Source organism: Elaeis guineensis, chromosome 6 (assembly GCF_000442705.2).
Source record: "Elaeis guineensis isolate ETL-2024a chromosome 6, EG11, whole genome shotgun sequence".
Classification (NCBI taxonomy): Eukaryota; Viridiplantae; Streptophyta; class Magnoliopsida; order Arecales; family Arecaceae; genus Elaeis; species Elaeis guineensis.
Genome location: NC_025998.2, coordinates 10,207,239 through 10,223,625, shown reverse-complemented (window position 1 = coordinate 10,223,625; position 16,387 = coordinate 10,207,239). Strand labels below are relative to the sequence as shown.

At 39.7% G+C, this 16,387-nt stretch overlaps 1 protein-coding gene across 2 annotated transcripts; it reads left to right on the top strand.

Moving 5' to 3' along the window:
• The first annotated feature begins 214 nt into the window (after positions 1–214).
• Positions 215–7,086, top strand: LOC105047364 (uncharacterized). Of its 2 annotated transcripts, XM_010926275.4 has the most exons (6): positions 215–631; positions 1,572–1,661; positions 2,399–2,592; positions 3,205–3,584; positions 3,662–4,611; positions 5,247–7,086. In XM_010926275.4, the coding sequence occupies exons 3-6, from the start codon at positions 2,435–2,437 to the stop codon at positions 6,864–6,866; spliced, it is 3,108 nt and encodes a 1,035-aa protein (XP_010924577.1). In that variant the 5' UTR covers positions 215–631; positions 1,572–1,661; positions 2,399–2,434; the 3' UTR covers positions 6,867–7,086. The 2 variants fall into 2 exon arrangements, with proteins under 2 accessions (XP_010924577.1, XP_010924576.1); XM_010926274.4 differs by lacking the exon at positions 1,572–1,661.
• The last annotated feature ends 9,301 nt before the right edge of the window (positions 7,087–16,387 follow it).

The following is a 16,387-nucleotide window of genomic DNA, read 5'->3' as shown; positions in this document are numbered from 1 at the left end:
CGGAAATCTAGCAAACCGTCGCCTAGGGTCACGCGTTTCACGTCGGCCCCACGGACCAGATGGTTTCTTTCTCAACCGACACAGCTGATGGACGGCCGGGATTTCCCCTCCAAAAATTCTCTGTCCTGCACGGCGTCGTGGGCCCGGCAGTCCCCTTTCTCTGTCCTCTTTAAGGAGAACGCCAACCTGTGATAACTAAACCCACATAGCTTGTAGGGTTAAGCGTAGGGTTAGGGTTAGGGTTTCTCTTTGGAATGGACGTGGTGGTGGCATCGCATTCGCCACTCTCTCTCCCTCTTCCCCTGCTTTACTTCTCTCACGGAGTGCTGTAGAGAGATACGGTTGGGATGACGTCACATGGCCGAGATTTCTTACATATTTAAATCAAGCGGACGAAATATCTCCCTATTTAGTACGCTTAGATTCTCTCTCTTCCAAACCCTAGAGGAAAGATGGTTTTTTCCCCCCCTCTCCAAATCCTTGTGGTCCTTTTTAATTCCTGATCGATCAGCTGGTTTTCGTCCCAATCAGCAGGCTTCTTCGGCCGTGGAGTAGAAGGTGAATCGCTGCGGGAAAAGTGATAAGAATTACTTACAGTTTCCTTCCTTAAATTTCGCTAGCTCCAGTTGAGGTACTAAAGTTTCCATTTTTATCGTTCTTCAGAGCTATTTCCGTGTGTTTAATTAGTTTTGGATTTGATAGCTATTTCTGGTTTCCTTTGTTTAGTTTTAAGAGTGGTGTTGGAGTTCACATGGGGTTTTTCTCCTCTATTCACGAGTTTTCTCATAGAATTAGCGGGGTGAGTGATGGGTTTTGGCCTCTGCTATTGCCTTTGGTCGCTTTGAGGTCTTGATTTAGAGTTTTCAGTAGAGATGCAGTGAAGGAACTTCTTTTGATAGGTAACTTCTACTGACTGCTTGTTTGCAGGAACTTCCTGTAGGTAACTTGTAGTGACTGTTTGTTTATGGGTTTTGGGTGTGATTTTATGGGGTATTTTTTTGTTTTTTCATTTCAAGGATTAGGCTTTTGACAAAACGTGGATTGTTGTGGTGTGGCATGAAGATGTCCTATTTTCTTTCTAACTTCATAATTTTATGTGACAAATGCGATTTTTGAGGAGTAGGCTCGTTAAAGCTTTCTGTCTTGACTTTGTATGCATGATTTTATGATTCTAATGGGACTAAAGCTGATGGGTTATTAGCTAAGCCGATAGCTGTGTTACTTTCCAGAAATTTTAAAAAGCCCCCGTCTCGTCATTATTTCATGAAGAAAACATGATATCATCTCTATATAAACCTTAATATGTGTTCTATTATCGAACTTCTACACACGATTTTGTCTCATTCGAGCATGCAGAGGTGGCCTCTTGATTTTTTTTCATTCTTCCACAAGCTTTATTAGTTTTTTTCCTTCTTGTTGTAATTTATGTTGCAAAGGCTATATTGTGCTAGCAAACGCTTGCGTCCTTCTTCTTTTCATGACACTTACGGTGTCAGATTGATTTGGTTTCTTTTGAATATTAGTATTAGCTAGTACTTCTATAGATCACTATTTTTTTTTTTTTTTTGAAGGAAACTATAGATCACTCTACTCATGAGTCGTGCAAGTGTTTTTCTGCCCTTTCCAGTTTTGTACTGGCAGTATGTTCTTCTGTGAGCAAGGTGCATTGTGCTTATCATTCGATGACTCATTGGAGCATTCATTTTTGATATTCATGATTCATGTTATAGCTGTGTTCCATTATGCATGACTGCTATAGATATAGCAAGTATAATATTATGTTCTTGTGATTTAGCTATTTTAGCATTTGATCTTTTAAAATATCATGAAATTTGGTTAGATGGCATATGCTACTGAAATCATAGCTCTTTCATAAAGCAAATGAATGTCATCATTTGTCTTAACATAGTTCACTGGAAGTCTATTCTTTTCAGGGAAAGTTGTATGATATGTACTCTTTTTTCTTTTGCATGATGCTTAATGACAATTTAGAATTTGATTGTTGTTTGTCTTTCCTCGTGGTATCCTGTCATGAACTATAATTGGAATACACTTGCTGCTTGTCATGTAAACGATGCAAAGTGTCATACATAGATTTTTGCAGTGTTTGGTGTTAAACCATGTTTCCGTCCTATAGAGATCATGGTATGTGTATCAGATAATGGAAGGGAACAGTGCTTTCCGCTGAAAAAACTATCAGCTGAAAATGCATTGCATGGACCCACATTAGATTAGATCTGTTAAATATTTGATGAACAGTAGTTTTATCTAGAAATGGATATGTTTATGCAGCAAGCGGTCACATCTGAATTGATATTCTAGCTAATTATGGATTCTGATAGTCTCCATTCTTAAAACTTTCAGTCAATGGAAGCTAACCTTGTCCTTGTCAATGCAGAATGTGCTGAAGTTATTGTTATGTCATTTTCATGGGATGGAAGTAAGTTTGGTAAAGGAGCTAGGCTTCAAAGGAAAAGAACCTGTTTTTGACTCTAATTCTTGTAAGTCACTGGTAGAATTGAGATCCACCGAGCAAGTTGCAGATGATGATGATGATGATGAAGCAAACAAATGCGAGCATTTTACTATTCGGTGAGCTGCAAGCTAGTTACCTAGTAATTACTGCTTCCTTCTTTTGACTACTGTGAAAGCAGTTAGAGAATTTTTCTGATTTTATGAAGATATTGTCGTGCTGGACTAGTGCTAACATCTTTCATCCAACTCAGTTCGCTTATGGTCAGATGAAATTGCTTCTTCACTGTTTCTGAAATTATCAATACAGTTCCTTTATAATGTTAAATTAAAATTGCAATAGTAGTGCTTCACATACTGCATCTTATTATCAGTGATCAGTTTCCCAAATATGATATTCCTTGGAAAGCATCTTTTTTTTAATTGTTACTTGCTTCTTATAGGAGATATTATGGAAGTGGTAGTTGAGGCATTTTCTTGACCTCATTATGCAGCTTACTCTTTGGCAACTTGTGCTGCAAAATCAAATATTCTATTAAGGATATTGTACTCAATGATGAGCAATGGGCATCCCTTTTATTTATTTATTTTTACTCTATACATTTTAGAATTAGTGGAGGAAATATGCTGGAAGGCTCGAGTGTTCTATACATTTAAGCTTCAAAGTAGCTAAGGAGTTATTTAAATATTTTTTTATCTATTAATTTTTCTAAATCTCTATCTTGAGCACAGTGGTTATGTTGCCAAGGTCCGAAGGAGAGATGCAAAGATTTGCTGGCCTTTATTTTTGCCTCATAATCAGACATCAGATGAACTTGTCAGCTCACTTCCTCCGCTACCTGTTACTAAATTTAGATGGTGGAATTGCCAAAAATGTCTTAGTGAGGCCAGTACTCCTGAAGATGTGATAGCAGAGGGAGGAGTTATAAAAGTGCAGAATGATGGTGTGAATACTTGCAACACATCTTTTCTAGTAAATGCTGATGCAACAAATTTGCTTTCTGGCTTACAACAACCATCCAAAGAGAAAATAGTAGATGGAAAATCGGTTGAAGCAGATTCTTCTTTTAATGTCATTAATGGTGAATGTAGCCTGTCACTGATGAAAGAAGGTAAATCAAAGCCCTTGATCCCTTGCAGCTATTAAACTTCATGAGTTGATATTCATGCCTGTTCTTGCTCTTCACAGGTCTCCAAATACCCAAAGGTGGCCCAGGTAGATCTGAAGAAAATCAGAATCAGTTAATCAAACCTACTATTTTTGCAGCAGAACCTACTATTTCTCCAAATGAATGCAAGATGCCACTGGGAGTAGATATCAACATTCCAAAAGCTGATGCTCTAGCTTCTATTTCAGTTCACATGTCTGATCATCATTCATTGCATTGGAAAAAGAGGCACACAAAAGCATCTGACAATAGCATGGATTTGCCTACTGATATCAATCACCAAGATCATTCCAGTGAACTTGGTGATTCACATGGAAAATTTCACCACAAAAAGGCTCGGAAGGTGCGTTTCTTGGATGACATCATAAGAAGTGAGGAGTTATCCGTGTCCACAGTGGTTCACATTTCCAGTGGAGATGCAAAAGCCAGTCAAACTAAGAGTGGTAACGGCAGAAGCCCAGACACATCAAATTGGAAACTTCAACACCCAGGTAATAAAGGCCATCTAGCTACCCAAAATATTCAAGAAACGCCAAGCATAGAGGGTTGGCAAAATGAAGATGAGGAGAATTCTTTAATGGATTGGCTGAAGAAAGTCTCTAAAAAGGCTAGTGCACAAAAAGGGAATCCAGGAAACCAGCACCTTGATGCTACAGTTGGTATATCGTCAGGTTCATCTTCTGAGCAAGGATCAAGCAGATGTAAGAAAAAAAGTGCCTCGGAAAAGGAAAACAAAATGAGTCCATTAAATCCTGGGTGGCCTTGCCTTGTGCCCCAACAGGATAGTTTCATTGCTGAAGATGAATCAGCCAAACTTCTCCCTGCCAAAACTGTGAATAACAGATCAACAGGATGCACTGTGTCTGAGAAGAGCTTGCATCATGGTCCCAAAATTTGGGAAGGGACCAGTAAGAAATCTATCTTGAGTAAGAAGAAAAATAAAGCACCTCCATTTAAAGATAGGTTAAAGGTATGTGATTTTCTCTTCCTAGTGCTAGTCTTGATGTGTGTGCATGTGTGTATCTGTTTATTTTATCATTTCTTTTCCAAGGTTATGTACTAAGGGTTATTTTTTTCAAGATATTTTTCCATGTTCTGTTACTGTTCTACTAATTTTCTGATCTACTTTTTAGTTGGTGTATCATCATTCTACTTGGTATATTGAGTTGTGCATATCAGTAACATATAAATTAACACAAGGCTGCTTCCACATGTAAAATAAAAAGTATTATAGCATAATGTTATCCTCAATTAGCTTGAAATAAATATGGTTCTCTATGATAATTAAATTCATGCTAACACAATACTGAAGAAAGGGGCTTTATAATAGTTTTCAGTTATCAGATGTATTACTCAGCTCAATTTAGCTTGACTACCATTCGAATCAGGAAGCTCACTGTTATATGAATTGTGCTATACCACACAAATTCAGAGACAGACAGAGTACAGGGAGCAGTTGTATGATGATGTGTTGCTTTTAGCTTTGAGACAATGCACATATTTTCATTTACAGCTGCATTTAAATAAATGGTGCATAATATTCATGTATGGCACTGATTGATGTATCTGGATTCTTTTGATACTTTTGAGCACTCTGGTTTTCAGGTGAAGAAAAAACCAATAAAGAAACAACAGGCCAGAAGTTTGTTTGAACAGGAAGGTTTAGATGACATCCCAATGGATATTGTTGAACTCTTAGCCAAACATCAGCATGAAAGATGTCTGATGAGTGCTGGTGTTGCTGCTGAAAGCATGCATAATCTGTCAAAAATGACTGGAAACATGAGGGATGGCAGTGATTCGGAAAAAAGATGTGATGAAGGCAAGATATTGGACGTCGTACATAAAAACCTTTCCCACCAAAGATCTCACTTCAATCAAGCAGTAGAGCCTGTCCGTACAACCATGGGAAATAACAGCAATGCCGATTGCAGGCTAAAAGCATGTGATTCTTCTAATTTTTGTAAACAGAACCTTCACATTGATCTGAACCAGCAACCAACAGAGTTCCTGGAACTTCCGGAGTGTAGCGAAGATCCACTTAGTAGACTGGAGCACCCTGTTACTGTCTCCAACAGAAGCTATTCCCCTCAAAACTGTGGCCTGGACATGAACATGCAAACCTCAGGATCATGTAATAGGAATCAGGCAGTTGCAACTAAGATTTCTAGCAGGAATGACCATGATGGGACATCAGTGCCATTAAATGACATAGCCTTTGGAAGCATCACCAGGAGGGTCGATGCTGACTTCAATTATGTGAAAGTGGATCCACATGATTCATGTCTTGACCAAAATATGAAGACGGTTGGTCAAAAAACTGATTTCCATGATTCACATGATTCAAAGTTTACTAGTTTGCAACTACTACTTGGCAAAGAAAAAGCTGACTCATCAATCAATATACATTCAGCAGCTACATATTCTATTGTGGGGCCAGGGAATGCATGTCATTCAAGAACAATCAAGCCACTGAATTTATACGCTAATGAAACCATGTCAGCATTGCATTTGCTCAGGCTAATGGATCAAACAGCAGGATCAGGTGCATCATATACAAATCAAGCAGGATCTATTTTAGAGTATGACTTAAATTGTAGCAATCAACATCAGGAATTACAGGGGTTAGAAGTTGGATTCAGAAAAGAGATGCCTAAACATCCATGGAGAGCTGGATACTCTGATCAAAATCAGCATCCATGGAATGCTAGCAAACCACCACATCATCCAGTTCTTGGAATCAGTTATGTTGCATCTTTGTTGAACAAAGAAATTGTTCCTCAATCAAACAATGGTCCAACACTACCGGGCTTGGAGGCCAGGCATCCTGTTGAATTGCCACTACACAATATTATTGAAAAGGAGAAAACAGATACCTCTTGCTCAGCCTTTCATGCTGAATTTGGAAACACCAAGACATCTATATACATGGGTATAAATGCCAAACAGATGATTCCTGGCTTAGACTTCTTTGCACATTCTTCATGCTCCCTCACAACTCATGAGATGGATCAGGCTGGATCTAGCAGTAAGAATAGAGCAGATCAGCCTCTGACAAGTCTCTTTGAGTTTGAAAACTGTGTTGTTAATAGAAACCCTGCTGACTTCGCCACACTAGATGAAGATGAATGTATGATAGGTATCAACGATCCAAGAACCAGGTATATATCTCTCTCCAAAAGCCTGCCGTATCAAACTCATCCAGATGGACACAAGCAGCGGTGAGTGATGAAGGTCACTGCTTTAAAGTGCTTATGAGGAACTAAAATGTATTGAATTTGAAGCTTGATGTTTACTTTCAGGAGTTCCGATAGATGTCTGAATTCCTTTGATGATTACATATGCATGTATGTATCTATACTTGGGTTTAGTCTGCTTGTATTGGCCCTCGTCAGTGTCTTGGAATGGTTTTAAAAGTGCAGGCTGCTGCAATTGAGCTGTTTAATCGTGACTGGACTAACCTTTCCTGCATTAGTTCTGTGAGCTGTACTGCTGGCATGAAGAATATACAACATGAGCTGAACATGAGAGTTGCATTTGGATGCTTAGCTTATAAAAATTAATCTTATTTTGAGAAAACTCCACATCATTAGCTTGACCAAGCTTTTTGACCTCTCCAAACTAGTAGCGCACCTCAAAATGGTGCCACTCTCTCCACTATGAGTACATGAATTCAAGATAATGTAAGAAGAGAGGGACTTGAAATTAAACTTTCTTCTATATATATATTTTTTGGGTACAATTCTCCTATATAACTAGAATGGAGAATACAAGGGCCCATATATATATATTTTGGGTACAATTCTCCTATATAACTAGAATGGAGAATACTAGGGCCCATCCATCTATTCTTTCTTTAAATCAAAACTTTCTTTTACAAAATGCTGATCATTAACTTTTCTTTTATGACTTTGTCATCATTTTCTTCGGTATTATTTTCAATGTTATTATTAATATGTCACCTCTCAGTCATGCAATTTGATTTTATAAGCACCACCTATCCACCTACAACTCTTTTATTTTGTGGTGCATCCATCCAGCTCAGACAGGCTTAGAACTTCTTGAGTTGTCAGAAATCCCTCTAGTTGTCTCAGGATGATAAGAGTGCGCTGCAGTTTAGTCAATCACTAACTTTCCTACTTACCTGAAATCAACTGTTTGAACATATATAATGTCATCCATAGAGTTAATTGTGGTCTGGCAATTTTGACTATATCTTAATCACAATGATGAATAGTGTTGTTGTTCCGGGATATTCGGTGATTCGCAATGCTGTCCTTTATGTATATATAACTTCCAATAATAATTTCTACATCGACAGCATCCAGTTCTAGTCTTGTTCTATAACTTGATATTCGTTCATCTTTTGATTGTAACTCATCAAAAACATGGCTAGAATTTCTTGAACCTTTAATTTGTTTTCAGAGAGCTCCAGGCACTGACCCTTGTGAGAGTAGCTCAAAGGATGCTGGACCACCTAAGCCAACCACTTACACCTACAACAAGGTGGTAGTGTCACCACGTTATTAGATCTTTCTACATCTTCCAAAGAACTTTAGATAGATCTTCTTGATGCCAGCTTGGAAGTAGGTCATGTCGTGCAGCCCCATTCTGTAGGAACTACGTGAGAATGATGTCCAATAGTCTATCGGTTTCAAATGTTCTTCTATGTTACTTGTAAACGGGGTTTGATGGTTTTATCTGTAAGATTTACAGTTGAAGCATAGTTTCATGTGGAAATTGTTGAATCCCTGAATTGGACTCCCAGGTTTCTCCTATGTGATCCACCAACCCTTTTTGGTTAGAAGTTGGCCGTTGCTGGAAGGGCATGTGGCCGAGGACCATGGCTAGCACTCAAGGCTGAAAAATTGGAGTTGGTGGTCCAACCAGTACGGGTAGCAGGCAGAGGGCTTATGGAGCACATAAATGAAGAGGTCTAAATCCACCGATCGATATCAATGAGACCATGTGAATAAGGTGAATTTCCAAGTGACAAGGACCGATCTAAATTCTGATGTTATTAGAATTATGACATGTAGAGTTCTTTATTCATCACGGAGACATCGGTATTAAGGATAGGAGTTTTTGTTCCTCCATTACCAAAATTTCATTACTTCACATGCAATACATTCTGGCTATTTACATCTTTTATTTATCATCATATATTATATTATTGTATATTTCAAGATTGTACCCTGCACATCGTTGGGGATGGTAAAGATAGCATCAATATTAATGGCAGAAATTTTACAAGAAAATTTGACTTATACAAAGTTCTTTGTTCATTATATAAGTATTAATATCAGCAATAGGAGTTTTTATTTGATCATCATTGGCATTTATTATCAAATATATAATAAAAAATTAGATTAATAAATTTTTTTATTTATTATAATTTATTATATAACTATCTTCAATTTCAAAAAGTTCAAAAATGGAAAAAAAAATCATACTTTATATATCATGCAAATTATATGCTAATTTAATTTAATTAAATAAACATCTTTCTCTTATTTTTCTTGCTCAAGTCATATCTAAATAGAAAAGATATTAAAATTATGAAAAATTTTAGTTATGAATAGCATCTCTCAACTGCTATTCTTATCCAAATCACTATACAATCGTACATCTATTTCTTCAAGATTATATTATCATTATATTATTAATTACTTTCTATCTTTTCATCATATTTTAACTCCTTCCAAATGTTTCAACTGCTTTTGTTCCTCATTTATTTATTTATTTATTTATTATTTGTATCCATCGGATTTGCAGCTTCTTACCATCAGATATCTTTGTCTTCTTCTTTATTCTTTCTTTTACTTGACCATTTCGCCACTTAAATGTTTTAAAGTCATCGTCTGTTACTTGGTTGTTTCTTATTTAACAAACAAATAGGATTCTATATATGTTACTAGGTCTGATGATTAGGTGAAATTTTTTATACGCTGCCCGTAGTATAGAAAATTTGATATGCAGCGTATCATCTCATCTAATTGGGCCACATAGCTCTCATTTTTCAATACGTATTTAATACCTGTAGTTCTATTTTTTTGTTTGAAATTTTGAATAATGAAAATATCCCTCTCATTTTGAAAAATTATGACATTTTGTGTCAATATTATGACATCCTACATTGAAATTATGACTTTCTATACAGAATATCATGATTTTTTTCACAAAATATCATTAAGAAAAAAGAATATTTTTATCATTAAAAAATTTATAAAATTTTTAAATAATAAAAATATCTCTATCAAAATTATGACATCCGATAGAAAAATTATGACATCTTGTGCAAGAAATCATAATTTCAACGTAGGATGACATAATATTCGTAAAGGATGTCATAATTTTTTCAAAAAGAGAGATATTTTCGTCATTCAAAATTTCAAACAAAAAAGTGGAATTGTGAACATTATGCATTGGAAAGAGGGTACTGATTTGAAACTCCCAGGAGGCGGAAAAGCCCTCATTTCGATCGACATTGGGCAAGATTATCCAGCAGACTGTCCTGACATCTATATCCTCCTTGAGACCCGACTTTCGGGAGTGAGTGTTGTCCAAACTAGGCGACGGATCCGGGCAACTTGGAGTTCCTAAGCAGTGGAGTCTAGGGGTCTGTCGGAAGGGATCCTGTTGATGTAGAGATGTGGATTGATTAGGGTAGATGCTCTCCACAAATGTGAGCAACAAGTGGCCCTTGTTATTTCAGAGGAGACTGGAGGCCCTTGGCTTCTATCCAGCGTGTATGCGAGGACCAAGTATAGAGAGCAGACGGTGCTCTAGTCCAAGATTTTCAGACTAGCATCACAGGGGTTGCATTCCTTATTGCTGGAGACTTCAATTGCATTATCGGGTCTCATGAGAAGATGGGCGGCATGCAGCATGTAGATAGTGCTGAGTCCAGAGAATTTAGATAGTTCATTAGTGATGTGGGCCTGATTGACCTAGGTTACTCTAGACCTAGATTTACCTAGTGTAATAATCGTCAGGGGGCAGCCAGAGTCTAGGAGAGGGTTGACCGTGCTCTTGCCACTGTTGATTGGTTCTAGTATTTTTCAGAGCATCAGATTCAACATCTATCGAGGATTGCTTCTGACCATTGCCCGCTTTTGGTCACCACCGATGGCCCATGTGTGCCTAGGGCTCCTTTCAGATTTGAGAGGTTCTGATCTTCTATCCTATGATGCAAGAGCTGATCAGTGAGGTGTGGAGGCTGCCGTTTCGTGGAGATGCGAGATATTGGATGACTTGAAAGCTGGAGCTAGCTAGGCGTGGGCTCCTCTGATGGAATCATCTCAAGATCGGTGATCTGTCTAGGTAGATCGAGAGGGTGGAGGCGAACATTGTGGACTTGCAGATAAGAGAGGATCAGGAGGGCAATCTTCAGGAGTCAAACCTGAGAGAGCTTCGTCGCATGCTTTCAATGCACCATTCTTTATTGAGACAGCAAGAGATGATGTAGAGATAGAAATCTAGGATTAAGTGGATCAAGAAGGACGATCGGAATACTAGATTCTTCCAGCAGTCGACGATGATCTGGAGGTCTGCCAACTGCATCAGACAGCTGCAGGGGAGCAATGGTGCCATGGTGGATGATAGTGGGGATAGAGGACTGATCTTCTAGTTCTTCAGATCATGCTAGATAGCGGCATTTAGCGAGGACTTTCCACTTTGAGGGGCCCAACCTGCGACCCACGTCTTCGATTAGGAGAATGAGGCCTTGACTCGTCCGGTGTCTGCTATGGAGGTGCGGGGTGCCCTTTGATCTTTAGGGAAGGATAAGGCCTTAGGATCGGATGGATTTTCATCTTTTTCTTCCATTGTTATTGGCCCATTGTTTGAGATGAGGTGGTGGAGGCTGTGCAGGGAGTCTTCAACTCCAGAGGCATCCCAGAGGAATGGAAGAAGATATTGGTCACCCTCATCCTGATGCGACCCGATGCATCTATCCCGGAGCATTTCAGATCGATCAACTTTTGCATCACCCTCTACAAGGTGTGTGCTAGGATCTTGGTCGAACATCTGAAGCCAATTATGCCTTGATTGATTTATCCTGAGCAAGGTACCTTCGTTAGCAGTCGTAGCATCATCGATAATATCCTTCTTGCCCTGGAGTTCATGCATGATCTTCGACGGACTCCTGCTCGCCGCAGCCTAATAACAATCAAGCTGAACATGGAGTGAGCCTATGATTAGATGAGTTGGTGCTTTTTACGGTGGATGATGCAAGAGCTCGGCTTTTGGGGTAGGTGGATTGATTGGATCATAGATTGTGTGGAGACTCCAACCTTTGCGCTTTTGATCAATGGAGCCCCGACGGATTCATTTCACTCGACGGTCGGACTACCACAAGGTTGCCTTCTCTCCCCCTATTTGTTTATCTTATGTGCTGACATTTTGTCTCAGACGTTGAGAGCGACGGCCCAAGGATCGGAGCTGGAGCTTTATTGGCCCACCCTTGAGACCAAGCCACTCTCACATCTATTTTTTACCAATGACTGTCTTCTTATTGGCCGTACTTTCATTCGAAATGTGAGATGTTTTGCTGCCATCATTGAGGCCTATTACTAGACATCTGGCCAGCTTGTGAACTTATAGAAGTCCTTGATCATCTTCAGCCCTAAGACAAAGGTCTAGGTGAAACAGGTTATTCGGGACAGGTTGGGGATCCAGGAGCAGATGGGGGACCCTGACTTATCTTGGGATTCCTATTACGAGATGGTATCTTCGATGGACTGGTTGTAGACACATGGAGTAGCGGATCCAGGATCTTCTCAATGGCTGGCAGGCCAATGCCCTCTCTATGATGGGCAGGATGACACTCGTCAAATTAGTCTTGAGCAGCATCCTGATCTACCTCCTTGCGAATACGATGGTTTCAATTTTTAGCCTAAGGAGGTTGGAGCAGCTCTTCCACAACTTCTTGTGGGGTTCCAGACATAATGGGTGAGGGATCCGAAGTTGTGGGGTTCTAGACATAATGGGCGAGGGATCCATCTGGTGTATTGGGAGGTGGTCTATCAGTCCTTGAGAGATGGAGGCCTTGGAATTCAGTCATTGTTGGACAGGAGGGAGGCTATGATTGTCAGGTATATGGTCAGATTTTTTCTCCAATCCAACTGCTTGTGGAGTAGGATGATGAGGGCTCGATATGGAGTGTGGACTCAGAGATCCCAGATTTGTGCTACTCATGGATGCTCCTTTATCTGGAGGGAGATCTGCACCCGTGCACCTACAGTGATTGCCTAGATCAGATAGTTGATTAAAGATGGGACATCAATTGATGTGAGCCAGGATATCAAGATTTCTAGCCTCCCTTTGTCCAGATGGCCAACATACGTTAGTATGGAGGTGGATGACCATCTGTGGGTCTGCAATCTGCTTACCACCGGTGATGGGGCTTAGAGAGTTGAGGACATTATCCATCTCTTTGATGGTCTGCTTGCTGATCGGATTATCACCATCCCAATACCTGTCCATCAGACCCAAGATCTGAGGGTGTGGGGCCATTCGTACTACCTTAATGCCCCTATGAGGGATCTCTCCATGATTTGTGGGGTAGCTCCGAGCAGAAGGATCGAGGCTGTTTGGATCTAGAAGGTGATTGCTCATCCTAGAGTGAGGCTCTTTATTTGAAAGGTTGCTTAGGATCGGCTTCTGATCCGCATGCTGCTCAAGGATAGGGGTATGGACCTCCTGACTGACTGTCTGATCTGCGGTTTAAAGGAGAAGTCGATAGAGCATGCTATCCTATGATATCCGAGAGCGAGGCTGATTTGGAGGAGGGCGGGGGACCAATCCTAGGAGGCGACCGGTGGCTCCTGGATGGCCCCCTTTCTAGATATGATTTGCAGGAGCATGACCAGAGGGTCGATCTGGACCTAAAGGGGAGATGGCATATGTCGCTTATCAAATCTAACTCTTCAGAAATAATCTAGTCTTCGATGCTGAAATGGTACCTGTACATCGGGTGCTAGAGAGAGCTATGAGCCTGATCGAGGAGTATTGTCATTTTGACATGACTGTCTTATCCTATGACACCCTCAAGTCCTGGGATCTCTATGCTGCTTCTGCAGCAAACTGGAGGGTTATCTTCATTTCCTGGGAGCCTCCACCCTCGAGGTTTGTCAAGGTTAATTTCGACAACATCATCAGAGATGGTACGGGCGGTGTTGGCTTTGTCATTCGAGGATCGGACGTCAAATTGCTGGCGACAGTGGGTTCATACTTATTTGAGCCCTCCGTACCAGGTGCGAGCTTTGGACTGTCTGGATGGATATTATCTATGCCAGACAGGAGCTGCAGTTGGAGAGGATCTACATTGAGGGTGATTTGATGATCGTCATCGACTGAATCCGGAATGACATGAGACACCTGGAGACTCATCCGCTTCTCCATGACATCTGAAATTTTCTCCGAGAGTTTATCGAAGTGTCGATCCGTCATGTCTTTCGTGAGACGAATAGTACTGTAGATTGGGTTGCTTCTTTTATCACTGAGCACACTGGAGATTAAATTTAGAGACATGGCCAGAGGTGTCCTCGAATCCTGCAGGATATTTTGTATTCTGATTTGATGGGGAGCACTCGCACCAGAATCGTGTGATTACTCATCTGTACCAAAAAAATGTGCATTGGAAAGTGATGGCTATATGGATCAATCGGACAAAATGGTATGCTCCATATCAGATTTTCTACACCATGGGCAGTGTGTAAAGAATTTCTCCTAATGATTGATAGAATTCATCCAGTACTATCTTTCTTGGAATTGCTTCCCTGAAGTAGTTGGATCCTTGAAAATTTAATCGAATTTGATATTTAGTGGGTTAAATTTGACCATAATTTTAAATATTTTTATTGCACACCATTGGTTCTTCTGAAAATGATGATGACCACTGGCTATTAATTTTTTTCTACTATTTTTTTTGTTAATATTTGGTTGACAAGTAATTTATTGAACGACACCCGTCAAATATTATCTAAATATTATTATTTATGCTAAACTTGTTAAATATTTGAATCTAATTTGTATTTTCTTGCATATTAACTATTTAGTATAAGTGATTGGTGCTACTTGTTGCGGACAAAGGCTCGATCCATCATGTGAGGTATTGTTCGCTCTGGCTCATGGAGTCACGTATCCATCACGTGAGGTATTGTTTGCTCTGGCTCATGGAGTCACAATTCGTCACGTGAGGTATTGTTCGCTCTAGCTCATGGAGTCACGTATTCGTCACGTGAGATATTATTCGCTCTGGCTCATGGAGTCACATCAGATATGCTCATGGAGTCACGTGAGGTATTGTTCGCTCTGACTTATACTCATGGATGTCATATGAAGTATTGTTCGCTCTGGCTCATGCATCATGTGAAGTATTGTTCGCTCTGGCTTATGGGCCTCCTGATTTTAACTATTTAGTATAAGTGATTGGTGCTACTTGTTGCGGACAAAGGCTCGACCTGTCACATGAGGTATTGTTCGCTCTGGCTCACGTGGGAAAGATTTTTTAGTATAAATGATTGGTGCTACTTGTTGCGGACAAGAGCTTGATCCGTCACATGAGGTATTATTCGCTCTGACTTACGTGGGAAAGATTTTTTTCTCTTTATAAGCGCGAGTCTTCTTTGATTTACAACGAATGTGGCGCGGACAAGGGCTCGGCCCGTGCGAGTCCCCCTTGACTCACAACCGATGTGGTGCGGATAAGGACTCGGCCCATCACGTGAGGTATTGTCCGTTTTGGCCCATGGGCCTTACAGTTTTGCCCTTTAAAAGACGTCTCATATGGGAAGAATTTTTTCCTCCTTATAAGCGCGAGTCTTCTTTGACTCACAATCGATGTGGGACTATTAGTACCCTCCACATTATTAGAACCACAACACTACTCATAAACATGTGTGACACTAGTTTTTTTTTTTAAAAAAAATATTGTAAAGGCACTTGAAAACATTTAAAAATTTCAATTTTCATCGAGTAATCTGTGCTGACACAAAATAATTTTTTGGTGCAAAAAAAATTTGGTTCGAAAATGTGATAGCGATTTTGACCAACAGAGGAACCGAATTATCTGTAACAACCTAAAATCTTGCCCAAGATGTAATTTTTAATTTTTATTTTTTTTGATAACCGAGTGCTGAACATTTATAAAGATGAAAAGTCTGATACACAAACCATAGTACAACCAAAAAAAAAAAAATACTTGCAGCCAACAAACAAAAAGGGTATAGATTAGAAGCAAAAAGAGCTAGAAAGCTGATATCCTATTATATGAACACCATTGTGTTGTATTACAGAACAAAATGGAAAACTCCATTGTGTTGCAAGTGGAACAGAGCAGCCCCTTGAAGTTTTGAGTAAGATATTTGATAAAAGATATAATGCTGCATTTGATTTTTTTTTTTTTTTTGGTATCCGAGGGAGCAGTAAAAGTCTGCTCGACATCCAGCTTGTGATAAATTTGATGGATATAAATGCTGTAGAATAGATGACAATGTGGCATTGAGTTGTAGATGGCCAAAACAGAACTCCATAACATAAGCAATATAATCCTGTCAGAACCCAAGAGGCGTTTACTTATTTAACCTCGGTATTTCGGCAGTCGGCTGCACTCATGTAAGCCATCTCCATCGCTAGCGATCTTAAAACAAAAGAAATCGCTTTGCGTTCCTTAATCACCGTCTAACCGTATCCAAAACGAATCTTGAAGACAAGGACGGTGATCTTTTGTACCCGTTTTACCT

What these genes read in the sequence shown, in the direction of transcription:
- LOC105047364 (XM_010926274.4), top strand. Translation starts at nt 2,435, where the DNA reads ATGGAAGTAAGTTTGGTAAAGGAGCTAGGCTTCAAAGGAAAAGAACCT. An exon ending in CCTGTCACTGATGAAAGAAG is followed by an intron (nt 3,585 to 3,661) that starts GTAAATCAAAGC and finishes TGCTCTTCACAG; the next exon opens with GTCTCCAAATACCCAAAGGT. An exon ending in CATTTAAAGATAGGTTAAAG is followed by an intron (nt 4,612 to 5,246) that starts GTATGTGATTTT and finishes TCTGGTTTTCAG; the next exon opens with GTGAAGAAAAAACCAATAAA.